The 15,581-nt window shown below is 48.0% G+C and overlaps 1 protein-coding gene across 2 annotated transcripts in view; it reads left to right on the top strand.

The window, feature by feature from the left end:
• LOC119170194 (gamma-aminobutyric acid receptor subunit alpha-6) overlaps positions 1–15,581 on the top strand; it is a 91,526-nt gene that overhangs the window by 36,206 nt on the left and 39,739 nt on the right. Inside the window, exon 2 of one of the 2 annotated variants that reach the window (XM_037421276.2) lies at positions 974–1,086. In XM_037421276.2, coding sequence (XP_037277173.2) covers positions 974–1,086 — 113 coding nt within the window. Of the gene's footprint in view, positions 1–973; positions 1,104–15,581 lie in introns of those variants that run through there. The other variant, XM_075878415.1, reaches the window with a different exon arrangement.

The following is a 15,581-nucleotide window of genomic DNA, read 5'->3' as shown; positions in this document are numbered from 1 at the left end:
AACGTATACGTTGTGTACATAAGCGACATCCTCCAAAGCTGTTTTACGTATCAATAACCAGGACCACCACCCTAGCGAACACAAGCGCTGCATATCAGCTTATTGTTGGTGGTTTCAGTATTGCCCGTCTCGGTGCTGGCATCGTTACGCAACTGTAAACAACTGCTTATATAAGCCATGTGTAACTGCTCAGCAAATGCCTGGGCGTACATTGCTAGTACAATGTTTACAGTGCTTTCGTAACGCTTCGCCCAATGAAAAATTTACAACATAGTCTCCATCCCTTAGCATGCTTCACATAGCATCGATTTTCATGGTACGTGGGGTCTGCGGATTTTTTTTTATTATTTCCCTCGTTAGCTTCGAGCGGCTTCATCTCACTAGCCGGCACTTGTCTAATGTCGCATGGGCTGCAGCATGTGACTCTATGTTCACGCATTGTCTGACGAATGTTACAGTTATGTTCATGCAGCTGCTCATTCACATATCTCATGGTTTCTCGACATAGCTTTCTTTTTTGAAGTTTGAATGAATGGGAAGTTTGAAGTTCGTTTAATATTGAGTACATACACAAAATATAGTGCGGAAAAGGTCCTATAGTGTAAACACTGTAAGGGCACCTTATTTTCTTGTAAAAAAATACTTAACAGCAAAAATATAAAAACGGCAAACTAATCAGAGTACAAAGCAAAAAAATAATAGGCTTAGGTGACTTGAATATTTCTGCACTTTCGGAGGAACTTGTGCGCTACACATTCCGCCCACGTGACGGTGAGCTAGTCGAATATTTCTGTTCTGTAACTTCTTTCTCACATCTTCTTTATAACATGTTGTATCCCTTGAAGAAGTTTCAGTTATTAGTCGGCGATTGGTCTGCCGTGCTATATCTCCTGCCCCCAGCTTTTTGTTTAAGCACTGTAAATTTATTGTGGCCTAACAGGGATACGTGTTCACCCTTTTGTCTCCTTCCCAGGCAGGCCGAAGGCAGCCGTGCAGCTCGAGGCGTCATGGCCAACACCAGCAGCCTCCTGGATAGCCTGCTGTCGGAGAAGAACTACAACCGCCAGTTCAGACCAGGATTCGGAGGTCCGTATCCGAGCGCGGTGAGCGTGTGTTTTTAGGCTAGCAGCGACGGGGTCCCCCGTTCCTCGAGCTGAGAAGTCGTAGCGTTTTCAAAAATCACAGGTGTATGGTGTAACTTCGAAAAAAAATAAGCAATTAAACTATTTCTAAGCCCCTTTAGAGCCTTCCTTATTGGCAGAGGTGACGTTCAGTGCCAGTTAGCGCAGCCGATTGTCTGACTCGGTGATCAGCCCCACCGTGGTGGTCTAGTGGCTAAAGTACTCTGCTGCTCACACGATCGAATCCTGGCTGAACGGCTGCATTTTCGATGGAGGCAGAAATGTCTGTAGTCCCGTGTGCTCAGACTCGGATGCACGTTAAAGAACCCCAGGTTGTGAAAATTTTCGGAGCCCTCCACTACGGCGTCTCTCATAATCATATGGTGGTGTCGGGACGTTTTACCCCACATATTCACCTGACTCTGTGATTTATCAATGCGCGTTCGAACAGGAAGCATGTTTCGACACCCAATGCACTAATTAGAATACTTATATCAACAGGAACCATTAGCCATGAGATTTTCTTTCGTCACAGAAGGTTTAACGAACGTGATGATCGATACGTGTGTTGTCTCTGTGCGGGAAACAGATGTTTGCCCTTGCTCAAGCATCTTCTGTATAGGAACTGGTATTTTTCAGTGGTCTAAATAGGCGCACTACATTCACTGGCTTTTGAGTTCCAAGATATCCCACTCCACATATTTCAACAGCCGACTGCTTGACGATAAATAAGTCCATTTCAAACTCGCGTTCACCCACGGTTTCAACGACATGCCACTTGCACGCCATTCATGGCACCGTGGTAGACTACGCGACACATAGTAGCATTTATAGGTTTTTATTATTAAATGATGTCGTATGACACAGTCAGACTAAAGAGCCCCAAAGCGGTATTTATAATCACACGTTTCATCTTCGTGTAACAGTTTTTTTCAATAATAAAAGCGTGCAATCACGAACCACGCATTTCAATGCAGCTGAACGCCGCAGGAAGCCAACCAGCACCGCTGACGTCCGTCGCAGGCTAATTTGTGTAAAGCTCAAAATAATTAGGGATACGTTTTTGTCCTACCAGCGCTGTTGCTATGCACGTCTCTCTAAATAGAGTAAGGCCAAAGGAGCGTAAATCCGCCATTCAAAATGCATGTATCGTCAATATTACCGACCTTAACCTAACCAGCTGTTTTCGCGATGTTTAATACAGCTTTCGAAGGTGTTATTTCGGTGTTCTCTTTCTCACTTTCCCTCTCGCTCTCTCTCTTTCTCTGTCACCCTTTTCGTTTTCTATTGTTGTCATGAAGGCAGAAAAAACTAGAAGTAACACAAATAAGCAAAACACATCAAGTTGGCGGTCATCACGCATATGCTTGGGCGGCCGTGATGGCGCGTTAAAACAAGAGAAATCTACGTGCTGCGTTCGATGGTGCGAGCCTTCGCACAGCGTTGTTTTTCGGGGCCCAGTGGCGCGTAGCCCGCACGCGACGTGACCGCTGTCGCCATGGCCTCCAAGTCACGCTCTGAATCCGGTGGCATCGGCGCCGTGTCTAGCAGCCTGCGCTGTGGACACCCAGTGCCCTACGCGACCTCATGCGATGGACCAACCCCCTGAGGTGGGTTCCCTACGGGTGGCGCTTTATACGGTTGATGCACTCCAACACTGCTGAGGAACTGGAGTGCAAAATAAACTTTTCTTGGGTGGCTTATATACGGCAGAGACTGCGGAGTCAATAAATGATCTTACCGAAATGTCAGACCCATGCTAAGCAACCTGGAGGTCGCGCCCAACCAAGCAAAGCTGAAAACGCAGCTGTCCCTTCATCGTACGCAGCTGATCACTCTCTGCTTGACATCGAGTGAATGGAGAGTGCCCCAAAGAATTAGTGGCTGGCAAAGCAAGAGACATGGTTTATTAATCACAGAGTTGTTTGAGCCCGGCCTTAAACCCTGTAGAGCGTAAAGCAGCTCCCAGCGGGTATGGGCCACAGAAATTGAGCGGAAGCCTGTTGGAGCAGCTTCCACTCACTTAACGTCGCAAGGATTGGTTGAACAGCAAAGGCAGTGTCAAAGCTGTTACAGAGCGAAGTCAAGCGATGAAATAGCAACATTACGCCACTATGCCCACTGTGTAACCAACCATTTCTTGCAACGCTAAACCAGTGAAGCTGCTTCAAATTGTTTCCTCAAGAATTAGAGGAATAATAAGATGGCTCTGAGAGAGGAGACGAAGCAAATGAGATTGCCTTGTCTATCAATTTTCGCTTTGTCCCATAAACGCGAATTACAGTGTGCTGAGTATAGATGCTAATTTTCTGACATTGGCTTTGCCTTTCCCTAATGATAAGAAGAAGAAGAAGAAGAAGAAGAAGAAGAAGAAGAAGAAGAAGAAGAAGAAGAAGAAGAAGAAGAAGAAGAAGAAGAAGAAGAAGAAGAAGAAGAAGAAGAAGAAGAAGAAGAAGAAGAAGAAGAAGAAGAATCGCGATATGATTACGAGAGGCGCCGTAAAGGAGTGCTCGGGAAATATAGCCCACCTGCAGTTACTTAATGTGCACCAACATCGCACAGTACACAGGCCTCTGGCATTTCGTCTCCATTCGAATGTGACCGCCGCGGCTGGTATCGAACGCACGACCGTCGGGTCAGCAGCGGATCACCATAACCACTGATCTACCGTGGTTCACTGGCCTTTATCTGCATGCTCTGCACGGAGCTGCTAAGGGCAATCTTACAGGCACAAATCGAGGTCACCTGAATCGTGTCTAGTAGTCAATATGCAATAAAGAGCGACATGGCGAGGAAGTAAAACTGCAAAGCAGCGTTGACCACGGGCTCAAAGCACTCCTGACACTGTGTTCTTTAGAGTCGTTGTTATAATTCGGTCCTTCTGGGCTATAGAGTTTCGAATCCCGCATTGCAAGTTTTGTCTTTTGAAGGAGGCATAAGAGGCCGCAGTTTTACTTTAGAGACGTTATGAGATCGGAAGTGTTGGACGATAGCAACATAAAAGAAATTGTGAATGGTAAGATTCAAACGGACAATCTCGCCTAAACTAAGTGATGCTGTTGTTAAGCAGCCTTGATGCCTGGCGGTAGTGAACTTGTGTTGTCTGGCTACGAACTAGCTTGTTTCTAAGATTAAGTACCACGTGGCCTTTGAAGTATCGGGAGATTTGGCTTGCGGCCAGTCGCACTGATGGTCATAACGGTCATGAACGTGCCCTCGGCTAACAACCCCCTTTACTACACTAAATGTGCGTTCACGTGTCGTCACTATAAAATGTGGCCAAAAGAGCAGCTCTACGAGTAGTTTAATTGGCTGATTACTTTATATATCATGGATTTATGTATTCAGCTTCTACAAAACCACATATATTTATTTGCGGGGCGAAAACGTAAAAAAATGTGAATGAAAGTACCCAGGGCCGCACCACAAAATTATCTATCTACCACTGTCAACTTCCACCCATTCATTTGCCATTCTCAGTAATAAGGGTAAAGAAATAAGCCAGAAGTGTTACCCCACACATTTTTTTTCCCGTTACATTGCATTTAAGCAATAAAACGATCAGTTGTTAGTCCTCGTATACGGTGTTTCTTCGTTCGTCTTGTCTATTTTCCGCTGTTTTTATATATACATTATAAGAATGTAAACTTTATCAGAACAGAAACTTTACAATAGTATGCGTATAGTTCAAACGTGAAGATGTGTGCGCAAGTATATAACAAGTCGACACATGTGCTCCCCTGGCTCGTACAATATATATATATATATATATATATATATATATATTGTAATGAATCTGAACAACGGGCGCTCTGCTGGTAATGAAGAAGACGAGGATGATCGGTGGCTGCAGTAGTAGCTCGCGCACGCCGCTTGCCATTAGCCAGACCTGCCTGATAAAGGAAATTTCGCCAAGCTACGTCTGAACCTTTCTCGACGTACAACACCTCTATTTTAAGTGGTGGAGGAGCCGGGGTTCCCATCAACCTGGAACTTCGCAATCGGACGCTACCCTCACCGTTCACCATGACTGCTCCTGGCCCTTCTCAAGCTGCCTTACCAACGACAGTCTACTGTACTGGCGCGCCTCGGCAACGCGACCCACCAATTTTTCGCGGCAACGACGAACAAGACATCGAGGACTGGCTCGTCGAGTACGAAATCGTAAGCGCTTCCAACAAGTGGAACGCCTGCGACCAGCTCACAAACGTGCGCTTTTACCTCGCTGATGTGGCCAGCCTCTGGTTCAAGAACCACGAAGGCGAAATTACCAACTAGTCCGCCTTCAAGACCACCATCGCCGCGGTCTTCGGTCGTCCCGCCGTGCGCCGGCTTCGCGCGGAACAGCGTCTCTGTAGTCGAGTCCAGCGCAGGGACGAGACCTTTACGAGTTACATTGAAGATGTCTTGTCTCTTTGCAAGCGCGTCGATGAATCTCTAACCGAACGCGACAAAATCAAGCACATCATCAAAGGAGTTGACGACGACACCTTCCAGATGCTCGTCGCTAGGAATCCACAGACCGTCACCGATGTTGTCCAGCTCTGTCAGGAGTACGACGAGTTGCGTAAGCAGCGTGTCTCGGCGCGCAGGGCCGCAGAAGATACGGATGAAGTTTCCGCCCTCGTACACGACGTCGCTGCTGATCACACCGTCTTACTGCCCCAAATCAAACAATTCATTCGTGAGGAAGTTGCGCGTCAGCTTTCTCTTGTGGCCGAAGCATCCGTGCCAGTGACCTCGTTAGACCCACGTCTACGCCAGGTCATCGAGACACAGGTCACGCAGGCACTGCCTCCGTCGCCATCTGTCCCTACGCCGCTGACCTACGCTGCCGTCGTTTCTAGACCCCCAGTCCCACCTATCTCTGGCGCATACCGGGCCACCGGGTCCTCCTACCCTACGACGCTGCCTACATACACGGCAACCCATCCCGTTTCGCCCTCTGCACTTTCTGTCGTTAACCCATGGCGCACCTTGGATAATCGACCCATCTGTTTCGCATGCGGTTTCGGTGGACATATAGCACGCTACTGTCGCCGTCGCAACTTCCAGCCTCCAGACCACGAGAATTCCGCAAATTACCAGGCTGCCCAGAATCCCCAGCGGCCATCTTCTCCTATCACCGACTCATTGTCCCCCCGACGCCCCGTCGATTCTCGCCGGTCATTACCACCCCGTCGCCGATCTGTCTCCCCGATGCTTCGGCGCACGAGCCCCGCTCGAGAGGAAAACTGAAAGCCGCAGTTCCTGAGGCAAGAAATGCGTCGTCGTCGAACTTTCTAAGACCTCCTCTTTGTTCAACCAACGAAATTGATGTGCTAGTAGAAGGTGTTGCTGTACGTGCACTTGTCGACACAGGCGCCGTCGTTTGTGTAATTAGTGAAAAACTGTGTCGCGATTTGAGAAACGTTACAACGCTGCTTACGAATCTGGCTCTGCGTACAGCCACCTCCCATTTCATTGCGCCGACAGCTCAGTGCACAGCACGCGTTCTTATTCAAGATGTTCGGTACGCCGTCAACTTTGTTGTTCTCCCACGTTCATCTTACGACGTCATACTAGGATGGGATTTCCTTTCTCCCCATCAGGCCCTCGTCGACTGCGCTCGTGCTGAACTCACGTTGACGAATCCGTGCCTTGATGTCGACCACCACAGTCCCTCGAAAGTGTTTGCCGCAGCTGACGTCCGTATCGCGCCGTTGTCCGCCGTCCTAGTGCCTGTGTTTTCCCCTGCTGCCACTAACTCGACGCTCCTGTTCCAACCAACTATAGCTAGTGTGCAACACCGAACCATCGTCTTCCCGTTTGCCGTCATCAACTTTTCCAATGGTTCGGCGGTACTTTATGCGTGCAACGTTTCTGCTTGTCCGTACATCCTGCTACGCGGTGAGTGTCTGGGAAGCCTCGAGACCTTAAATTGTATTTTCGAAGACCCGATCTATCCAGACAAGCCATTTTTACCGACTTGTGTCATTACACCCGCAACTGACGCCAATGAACCTATAGATGTATTCCGCAAGTTCATTGATTGTAACCTCACGCCTGGGCAGCAGAAACAGGTGATCAAGCTCCTACAGCGTTTTCGAGCCTCGATTGACCACAATCAGCCTTCCTTAGGTCGAGCGTCATCTGTTGTTCACCGTATATATACCGGTCAAGAGGCGCCATTACGGCAGCGTCCATATTGTGTGTCAACTACCGAACGCCGTGCCATCAATGAACAGGTTGACGACATGCTGACACGTGGCATAATCGAACCGTCAAGCAGTCCCTGGGCCTCTCCAGTTGTGTTGGTGAAAAAGAAGGACGGATCCATCAGGTTTTGCGTGGACTACCGAATCACGCGCAAGGATGTCTATCCGCTGCCACGCATTGACGATGCCTTGGACTGCCTACAGCGAGCCGAATTTTTCTCTTCTTTATATCTGCGCTCTGGATACTGGCAGGTACCCATGGCAGAGGCCGATCGTGAAAAAACTGCTTTCATCACGCCCGACGGGCTTTATGAATTCACAGTCATGCTTTTCGGCCTCTGCAACGCGCCGGCTACTTTCGAGCGGATGATGGACTCTATCCTTCGAGGCCTCAAATGGAACGTCTGCCTTTGTTATTTAGATGATATTGTCGTCTTTTCAACTGATTTCGCAACCCATTTAACTCGCCTAGAGATAATCCTCGCGTGTATTTCTGCCGCGGGGCTGCAACTGAATCTGAAGAAGTGCGATTTCGCCGCTCGAAAGCTTACGATCCTTGGCCACGTGGTTTCAAAAGACGGCATTCTTCCTGACCATGCCAAACTTACAGCCGTTTCAGCGTTTCCCAAACCGACCACCATGAAAGAGCTCTGAAGCTTCATAGGCCTTTGCTCTTACTTCCGGCGCTTCATCCGCAATTTCGCGACGATCATCGCTCCTTTGACCATGCTCCTCGCCGGCTCTAGAGACCTTTCAGCCTGGTCTGCCACCTGTGACGACTCTTTCAATGAACTGCGCCGCCTCCTCACGTCGCCGCCTATTCTGCGACACTATGACCCATCGGCGCCCACAGAGATCCACACCGACGCTAGTGGTGTCGGGCTAGGCGCTATTCTTTCACAGAAGAAAGACGGCTTCCAAGAGTACGTGGTTGCCTACGCAAGCCGAACTCTCAGCAAAGCCGAAACCAACTATTCTGTCACTGAAAAGGAATGCCTCGCCATTATTTGGGCGATAGAGGAATTTCGACCTTACGTGTACGGGCGCCCTTTTGACGTCGTGACTGACCACCACGCCCTCTGCTGGTTGTCGTCACTGAAGGATTCAAGCGGTCGCCTCGCCCGATGAGCATTACGCCTCCAAGAATATAATATTCGCGTGATCTATCGCTCCGGCCGGAAGCATTCGGACGCAGACGCCCTATCCCGTTCGCCTCTACCCCCTGACCCGGACTGCTGCGAAAGTCTAACCTGTGATGCCACTGCCGTCACCGTCGCCGACATGCCATCTGAGCAACGCAAGGACCCTTGGGTTGCTTCGATTCTAGACATCCTGGCTGGGCGGACGGCTTCCCCTCCTTCTCGCACGTTTCGTCGGCAAGTCGAGCACTTCGCCACTCGCAACGACGTGCTGTACCGACGCAACTACGCACCCGGTGGACGTCAGTGGCTACTCGTGATTCCACGTCATCTGCGATCCGAAATTTGTTCCACGTTTCATGACGACCCCCAATGTGGCCACGCAGGTTTCCTGAAGACTTATTCTCGCATACGTCTCCGATATTACTGGCGTGGCATGTACCGTTTTATACGACAATACTTTCGGGCCTGCTCGACGTGCCAGAGACGCAAAACTCCCCCTTGTCACGCCAGCGGTACCTTGCTACCCTTACCATGCCCATCCTGACCATTCGACCACGTAGGCATCGATATCTATGGTCCCCTTCCCAACACTGCTGACGGTAACCGCTGGATTATAGTTGCCGTCGACCATCTCACGCGGTATGCCGAAACTTCATCCCTTCCCTCGTCTACAGCAAAAGACGTTGCGACTTTCGTTCTTCACAACATCGTATTACGTCATGGAGCACCTCGGGAGTTACTGAGCGATCGCGGTCGCGTATTCTTGTCAGACGTCATCACAGCATTGCTGCGTGAGTGCCACGTCGTTTACCGCACTACAAGCGCCTATCATCCCCAGACCAATGGAATGACAGAGCGCTTCAACCGCACCCTTGGTGACATGCTGTCTATGTATATCTCGTCAGACCACTCCAATTGGGACCGAGTGCTCCCGTTTATCACGTTCACTTATAATACCGCCATTCAAAGCACTACTGGGTTCTCTCCTTTTTTCCTCCTTTACGGACGCGAACCTTCTTGCACTATGGACACCATTCTTTCGTACAAACCTGACTCCTCAGAGTCCACGACTTTGTCTCAAGCCGCTACATACGCTGAAGAATGCCGCCAACTGGCAAGATCATTCACAACCCAAGACCAAGGACGCCAAAAGCACCACCATGACGCATCAAATAACACTACTTCCTACGATCCAGGTTCACTCGTCTGGCTGCATGTCCCTTCTGCTACACCTGGCCTTTCTACCATGTTGGTCCCCAAGTATCACGGCCCATATCGTGTGCTACAAAAAACGTCACCGGTGAATTACCTCATCGAGCCACTGGAACCATCTTCTGACCAACGTCGTCGTTGCCAGGAAATTGTCCACGTCTCGAGACTTAAGCCCTGCTACGACCCTCCCGTGTTTACTTGTCCATAGGTGGCCAGGATGGCTCCTTATTTCGCGGGAAGTAATTGTAATGAATCTGAATAACGGACGCTCTGCTGGTAATGAAGAAGACGAGAATGATGTAGCAGCTCGCGCACGCCGCTCGCCATTAGCCAGACCTGTATTATAAAGGACATTTTGCCAAGCTACGTCTGAACCTTTCTCGACGTACAACACCTCTATTTAATTATATATATATATATATATATATATATATATATATATATATATATATATATATATATATATATATATATATATATATATATATATATATATATATATATATATATAAATATATATATATATATATATATATATATATGTATATATATATATATTTATATATCTATATATATATATATATATGCTTGGAGGTTATCTCTTCACTGCTGTTTTGGTTTCGTTACCTATTACTTGAATAAGTTAGCTCTGCGGTGGTGATCTAGTGGCTAAGGTACTCGGCTGCTGAACCGCAGGCCGCGGTATTGAATCCCTGCTTCGGCGGATGCATTTTCAAAGGAGGCGAAAATGCTGTTGGGCCGTGTGCTCAGATTTGAATGGACGTTAAAAAACTCCAGGTGGTCAAAATTTCCGGAGTTCTCCACTACGGCGTCTCTCATAATCATATGGTGGTTTCAGGTTTGGGACGTAAAACCCCACATATGAATCAAACTAATTAGTTAGTTAGTTAGTTAGTTAGTTAGTTTAGTTTAGTTTAGTTTAGTTAGTTAGTTAGTTTAGTTAATTAGTTAGTTAGTTAGTTAGTTAGATAGTTAGTTAGTTAGTTAGTTAGTTAGTTAGTTAGTTAGTTAGTTAGTTAGTTAGTTAGTTAGTTAGTTAGTTAGTTAGTTAGTTAGTTAGTTAGTTAGTTAGTTAGTTAGTTAGTTAGTTAGTTAGTTAGTTAGTTAGTTAGTTAGTTAGTTAGTTTTTCCTGGTATACCCGTCGTGGTCGTCTAGTGGTTATGGTGCGTGACTGCTGACCTGCAGTATTGAATCCTGGCCATGGCAGCATTTCAGTGCAAACAAAAAGCTGGAGGCTGGTGCACCTGAATTTAGGTGCACGCTCCAACTAGCTTCAATGATCTCAAGAACATCGGGGGGGAGGGGGTAAAAATATTTCCTAGCCTTCGACTAAGGCGCCCCTCACAATTGTATGGTAGTTGCGGGCCGCAAAACCTTAATAGTCTTTTTTTTTTCAAGGCATTGTGTACTGGTCGATGAGTAAAACACGAAGCCACAAGTTGAATGATTACCGAATCCCCATTCTTTCCTTGAGCGCGATTTTATCATCTACTCGCTGATTTGCCAATCAGCCCCGCTTGCACGGCCGACAAACCTGTCTCGGCGAAATCTGTCTAAGCGCCTGTGCTGTACGATTGCGTGGGCGCAACAAGTATATAGCTGCGAGCCAGGCGCGGTTCCTTTATTTAAGCCCCCTTGGCCCACAAAGCACCTAAATTGCCGTGGCGAAAAAGACAGGGAGAGTCTAAATTTGTCCCGCACGCCCGGTGACATTCTAAGCCGTCTCTGTTGTCTTTGCTGCCTGTCTACAGCCGGCTCCTCCTAATTTGTTTCCGTGTCGACTCACACACGCGCGGTCCCTTTGAAACACTCCGATACTGGTATAGCCTAGCCGGTCGCTATCGGCACCATCGTTCTCTCGTTGAGTCAGCTGATAAGCCAAAAAGAATCAGCTTTACAATGCGACCTTTATTCACTCGCGATCCTACCAGTGATATCTCTACCACCATTATTTCACGGTACCCCCCCCTCACACACACACTCACGCTATCTGACAACGACAAAATGAATTTCAATTGCTTGAATGTCTCCAGAGCTTCCGGGTAACTTTCAAATCGTCGTGCTTGATCACATTCCTCGCCCTCGCTTCACGTCCTTCGTTGACGTTTTGTGTCCTAACACTGAAGAACTTTTTTTTTCAAGTTCTCATCTACCACGTCCCTCACCTCCTTTCAGGCTTTCCCACAGGTACATTGTTCATTAACATTGTACATCGTGACTTGTTCCTTAAAGTACTCGCTTGCATTGTGTGACAAGAGGGGGAGCGGGGACGCTGGAACTGAATGTCAACTAACGTTGTCGTTAGAAATAATTAAGGAACGGAGGAACAGGAAAGAAAGTAAATGCAGGGATATTAGCCAGTCTAAGTACTGGTATGTTACCCCACATAGGGGAAGGGGGTGGGGGAGTTTTCAAGCTTCAGAAAGATAAAGAGAACTGAAAGCACGCACATAAGGTTGCACTTCACAGTCACTATAGCACCGTAAGTTTAAAATCGCTGGTGTAAGTCTGTTGCCTTTAGGAAGTTGAGCACCAATTTCACCGTCTTCACCTGTGTTGTCCTCTCAGGTCAACATTCCAGAATTGTTTCTGCCGTCATCGGTCTCTGTTATAGGCCAGTTACAGATGCTAGATGTGTTCTGTGTGTAAGCGAGGATAGTCATAAAAGATGTGCTCTAATGTATCCTCGCTACCACAGTTGCCGCAAATATGGTTGTCAGCCACTCTATATCTCATATATGGCTCATTTCTGAAGTTGTCTTCAGAACTGGTTCCGAGAAGCATATGTCCAGTTATCTACAGAATCAAGTAGGAACGGTTTTCAAATACAGCTTTTGTTCTGTAGTCCGCCCCCAATGGTGACCGCTTGTAGTGCCTCACGAAAAAACAGCCTAAGCTATTCATTTTTGCATAGCTCATAAAGATGCTTAATGAGAACATTTTTTTAAAAAATGGACGAAAAAAGTTATGTGAGGGTCAGGCCGTCAGCGAGAGAACTGAGGGCCGTGTGTTTGATACCCCTGCAATGTAAAGTATGCCAAATATTACAAAGCGGATAATCTTTTGTTCCGAGCTTGCAAGGTGTATATAGAGCTGCCTAAAAGAGACGTGGAAGTCATGTTCTAGCTTCCTCGTTAAAATATAACCTCGGCGACTGTGTCCTGTGCGTTCAGTGTATTCTATGTTTAGGCACGCTAACACAATGCTTTATATAGCAGATTTAGAGTGCGATGTAATGTCGAAAATATTCATATTGTTACGAGGAAGATTTATTCGTCGACAGCCGGTCTTGCTAACGCTGTACAGAGCGCACAGTCATGTAGGCCAACGGGGAAGCCCGAGAGTCCAACCCACAACTAGCACGTTGTCGTCTTCCTCCTTTTAGGTGTCATTTTAGTGCTTGTGCCGGAGCGACAGTTTCATGCAGGCATCATCACCCCGGTCGGTAAGGCACCGTCTCGGTGCCTGGTAAATGAGCGAGTCGGCGTTGTAGGGCTTAGGACGACAAGACTACTTCCGTCCTGGGTGTAGCAGCCGATCAGTTTGTGGTCGCGGAAATTTCATAGGTCACAGGTGTGACCTGACGAAGGACATGGTAGGGCCCGACGTATCGAGATAGCAGTTTCTCGCAGAGGCCAACACGTCGAGATGGGAGCCACAGGAGAACAAGAGAGTCTGCAGAAAAAACAGCATCTCTATGTCGACGGTTGTGAAGAGACTTTTGTGCTGTCTGCGATGAAGATAACCGAGCGTGGGCTACTGAGCGAGCCATGAGGGCCCGGGTGATGGCATCATGAGCGTACGAAGTGGAGGATGGTTGGTCAGATGAAAGCAAATTGTCGAAGGGCAGAAAGGGATTACGTCCGAAAAGTAAATAAAATGGTCAGTAGCGAGCTGCTTCATGACGCGACGAATTGTAGGCGAAAGTGACGAACGGCAGAGGTATGTCCCAATCAGTGTGGTGGCTAGATACATACATAGAAATCATGTCTGTCAATGTGCCGTTGAGGCACTCCATAAGGCCGCTAGTCTGAGGGTGGTAAGATGCGGTGAAGTTGTGACGGGTAGCACAAGATCGAAATAGATCATCAACACAAGAGATAAAAAGTAGCGACCATGATTAGTGAGCTGGTGGGACGGAGCACCACGTTTGAGAATGATGTCGTAGAGCAGTAAGTCGGCAACGTAACTCGCGCAGCTGGTTGGTAGCGCACGAGTGATCGCATACCGATTGGCATAATCTGTAGCCACTGCAATCCATTTATTTCTAGTTGTTGAAGTGGGAAAGGGAGCTAGCAAGTCCAACCCCGTTCGATAATATGGCTCAACTGGAACTTCAATAGGCTGGAGGAGACCGGCAGGAGGAGTCGTAAGCTTCTTTCGGCGCTGGCAGAGATCACAAGATGCAACGTAACGGCGAACGGAGTGATAAAGGCGCTTCCAGAATACCCGTCGTCAAACATGGCCGTAGGTTCTGGAGACGCCTAAATGTGCTCAAGTTGGGGCGTCGTAAAATTGTTGCAGAACATCCCTGCGCAGGTGATGTGGTACGACGAGTAAAAGTTCCGCGCCGTCGGGGTGTAAGTTGCGGCGGTACAAAATGTTGTCTTGGAGCAGGAATCTGCCAAGTGAAGGGTCAGTATAGTGCGATTGAAGGCGGACACTGATGGAGAGCAGCGATGGATCTCGGCGCTGTTCGTCCGCCACGCGCACAAAGTCAGTGATGGCTAAAACGCAGGCATCGGATTCTGAATCGGTGGAGTTAGATCAACGGGGTGTAGGGATAAACAGTCAGCATCGCTGTGCAGCTTTCCAGATTTGTACGAAACCGAGAACATGTACTCCTGTAATCGTAGTGCCCATCGGCCGAGATTTCCCGTAGGGACTTTAAGTGTTGACATCCAGCAAAGTGCATGATGGTCCGTGATAAGTGCGAACGGACGTCCGCATAAGTACGGACGGAATTTCGCGATGACCCAGACGAGGGCTAAACATTCCCGCTCATTGATGGAATAATTTTTTTCGATTGTGACAGAAGGCGGCTAGCGTAGGCTGTCACACGGTTGATGCAATTCTGTATCTGAGCGATTATAGCACCCATGTCATGGCCGCTTGCATCGGTGCGAAGCTCTGTTCGAGCGGCTGGATCAAATGGAGCCAACACAGGTGGTAATGTGAGGGCGGTAATCAGCGACGCGAAGGAATGTTCTTGGTTCTCACCACAACCAAAGGTCACATTTTTTTAGGAGATCCGTGAGGAGCCTAGCTATATCTAATGAGTTGATGACAAAGCGGTGGAAGTATTAGCAGAGCCCAATAAAACTGCGAACTTCTTGTGTGGAACGCGGAACCGGGAATTCGCGGACTGCACGCAGATTGTCAGGGTCGGGTCGGACACCAATGACGTCAACAAGGTGGCCGAGTAGTTTAATCTGCCGGCGTCTAAATTCGCTTTCTGACGAATGGAGTTGGAGGCCAGCGCAACAAAAAACGTCAAGAATCACCGAGAATCGAGGAAAGTTGCTTTCAAAGGAAAGCGAGAGAACGATTACATTGTCCAGATAGCAAAGGCAGGTCCACTATTTGAAACTGCGGAGAGGGGAGTCCATAATACGTTCAAAAGTAGCCGGAGCATTGCACAACCCAAAAGGCATGACCTTAAGTTGGTAAAGGTCATCAGGTGTGATGAATGTTGTTCTCTCGCGGTCGTGGTCATCTACCGAAATTTGCCGGTATCTGGATCGAAGGTCATGGGACGAGAAATACTTGTCACCGTGGAAGCAGTCGAGCGCATCATCTATTCGTGGCATAGGATAAACGTCCTTCTTGGTGATCCGATTCAGGTGGCAATAGCCAACGCGAAAGCGCCAGTTGTCCTTATTTTTAA

The sequence above is a fragment of the Rhipicephalus microplus genome, chromosome 2 (assembly GCF_043290135.1).
Source record: "Rhipicephalus microplus isolate Deutch F79 chromosome 2, USDA_Rmic, whole genome shotgun sequence".
In the NCBI taxonomy this organism is placed as follows: domain Eukaryota; kingdom Metazoa; phylum Arthropoda; class Arachnida; order Ixodida; family Ixodidae; genus Rhipicephalus; species Rhipicephalus microplus.
Note: the sequence above shows the minus strand (reverse complement) of the source record. Positions and strands in the feature narration are given on the sequence as shown.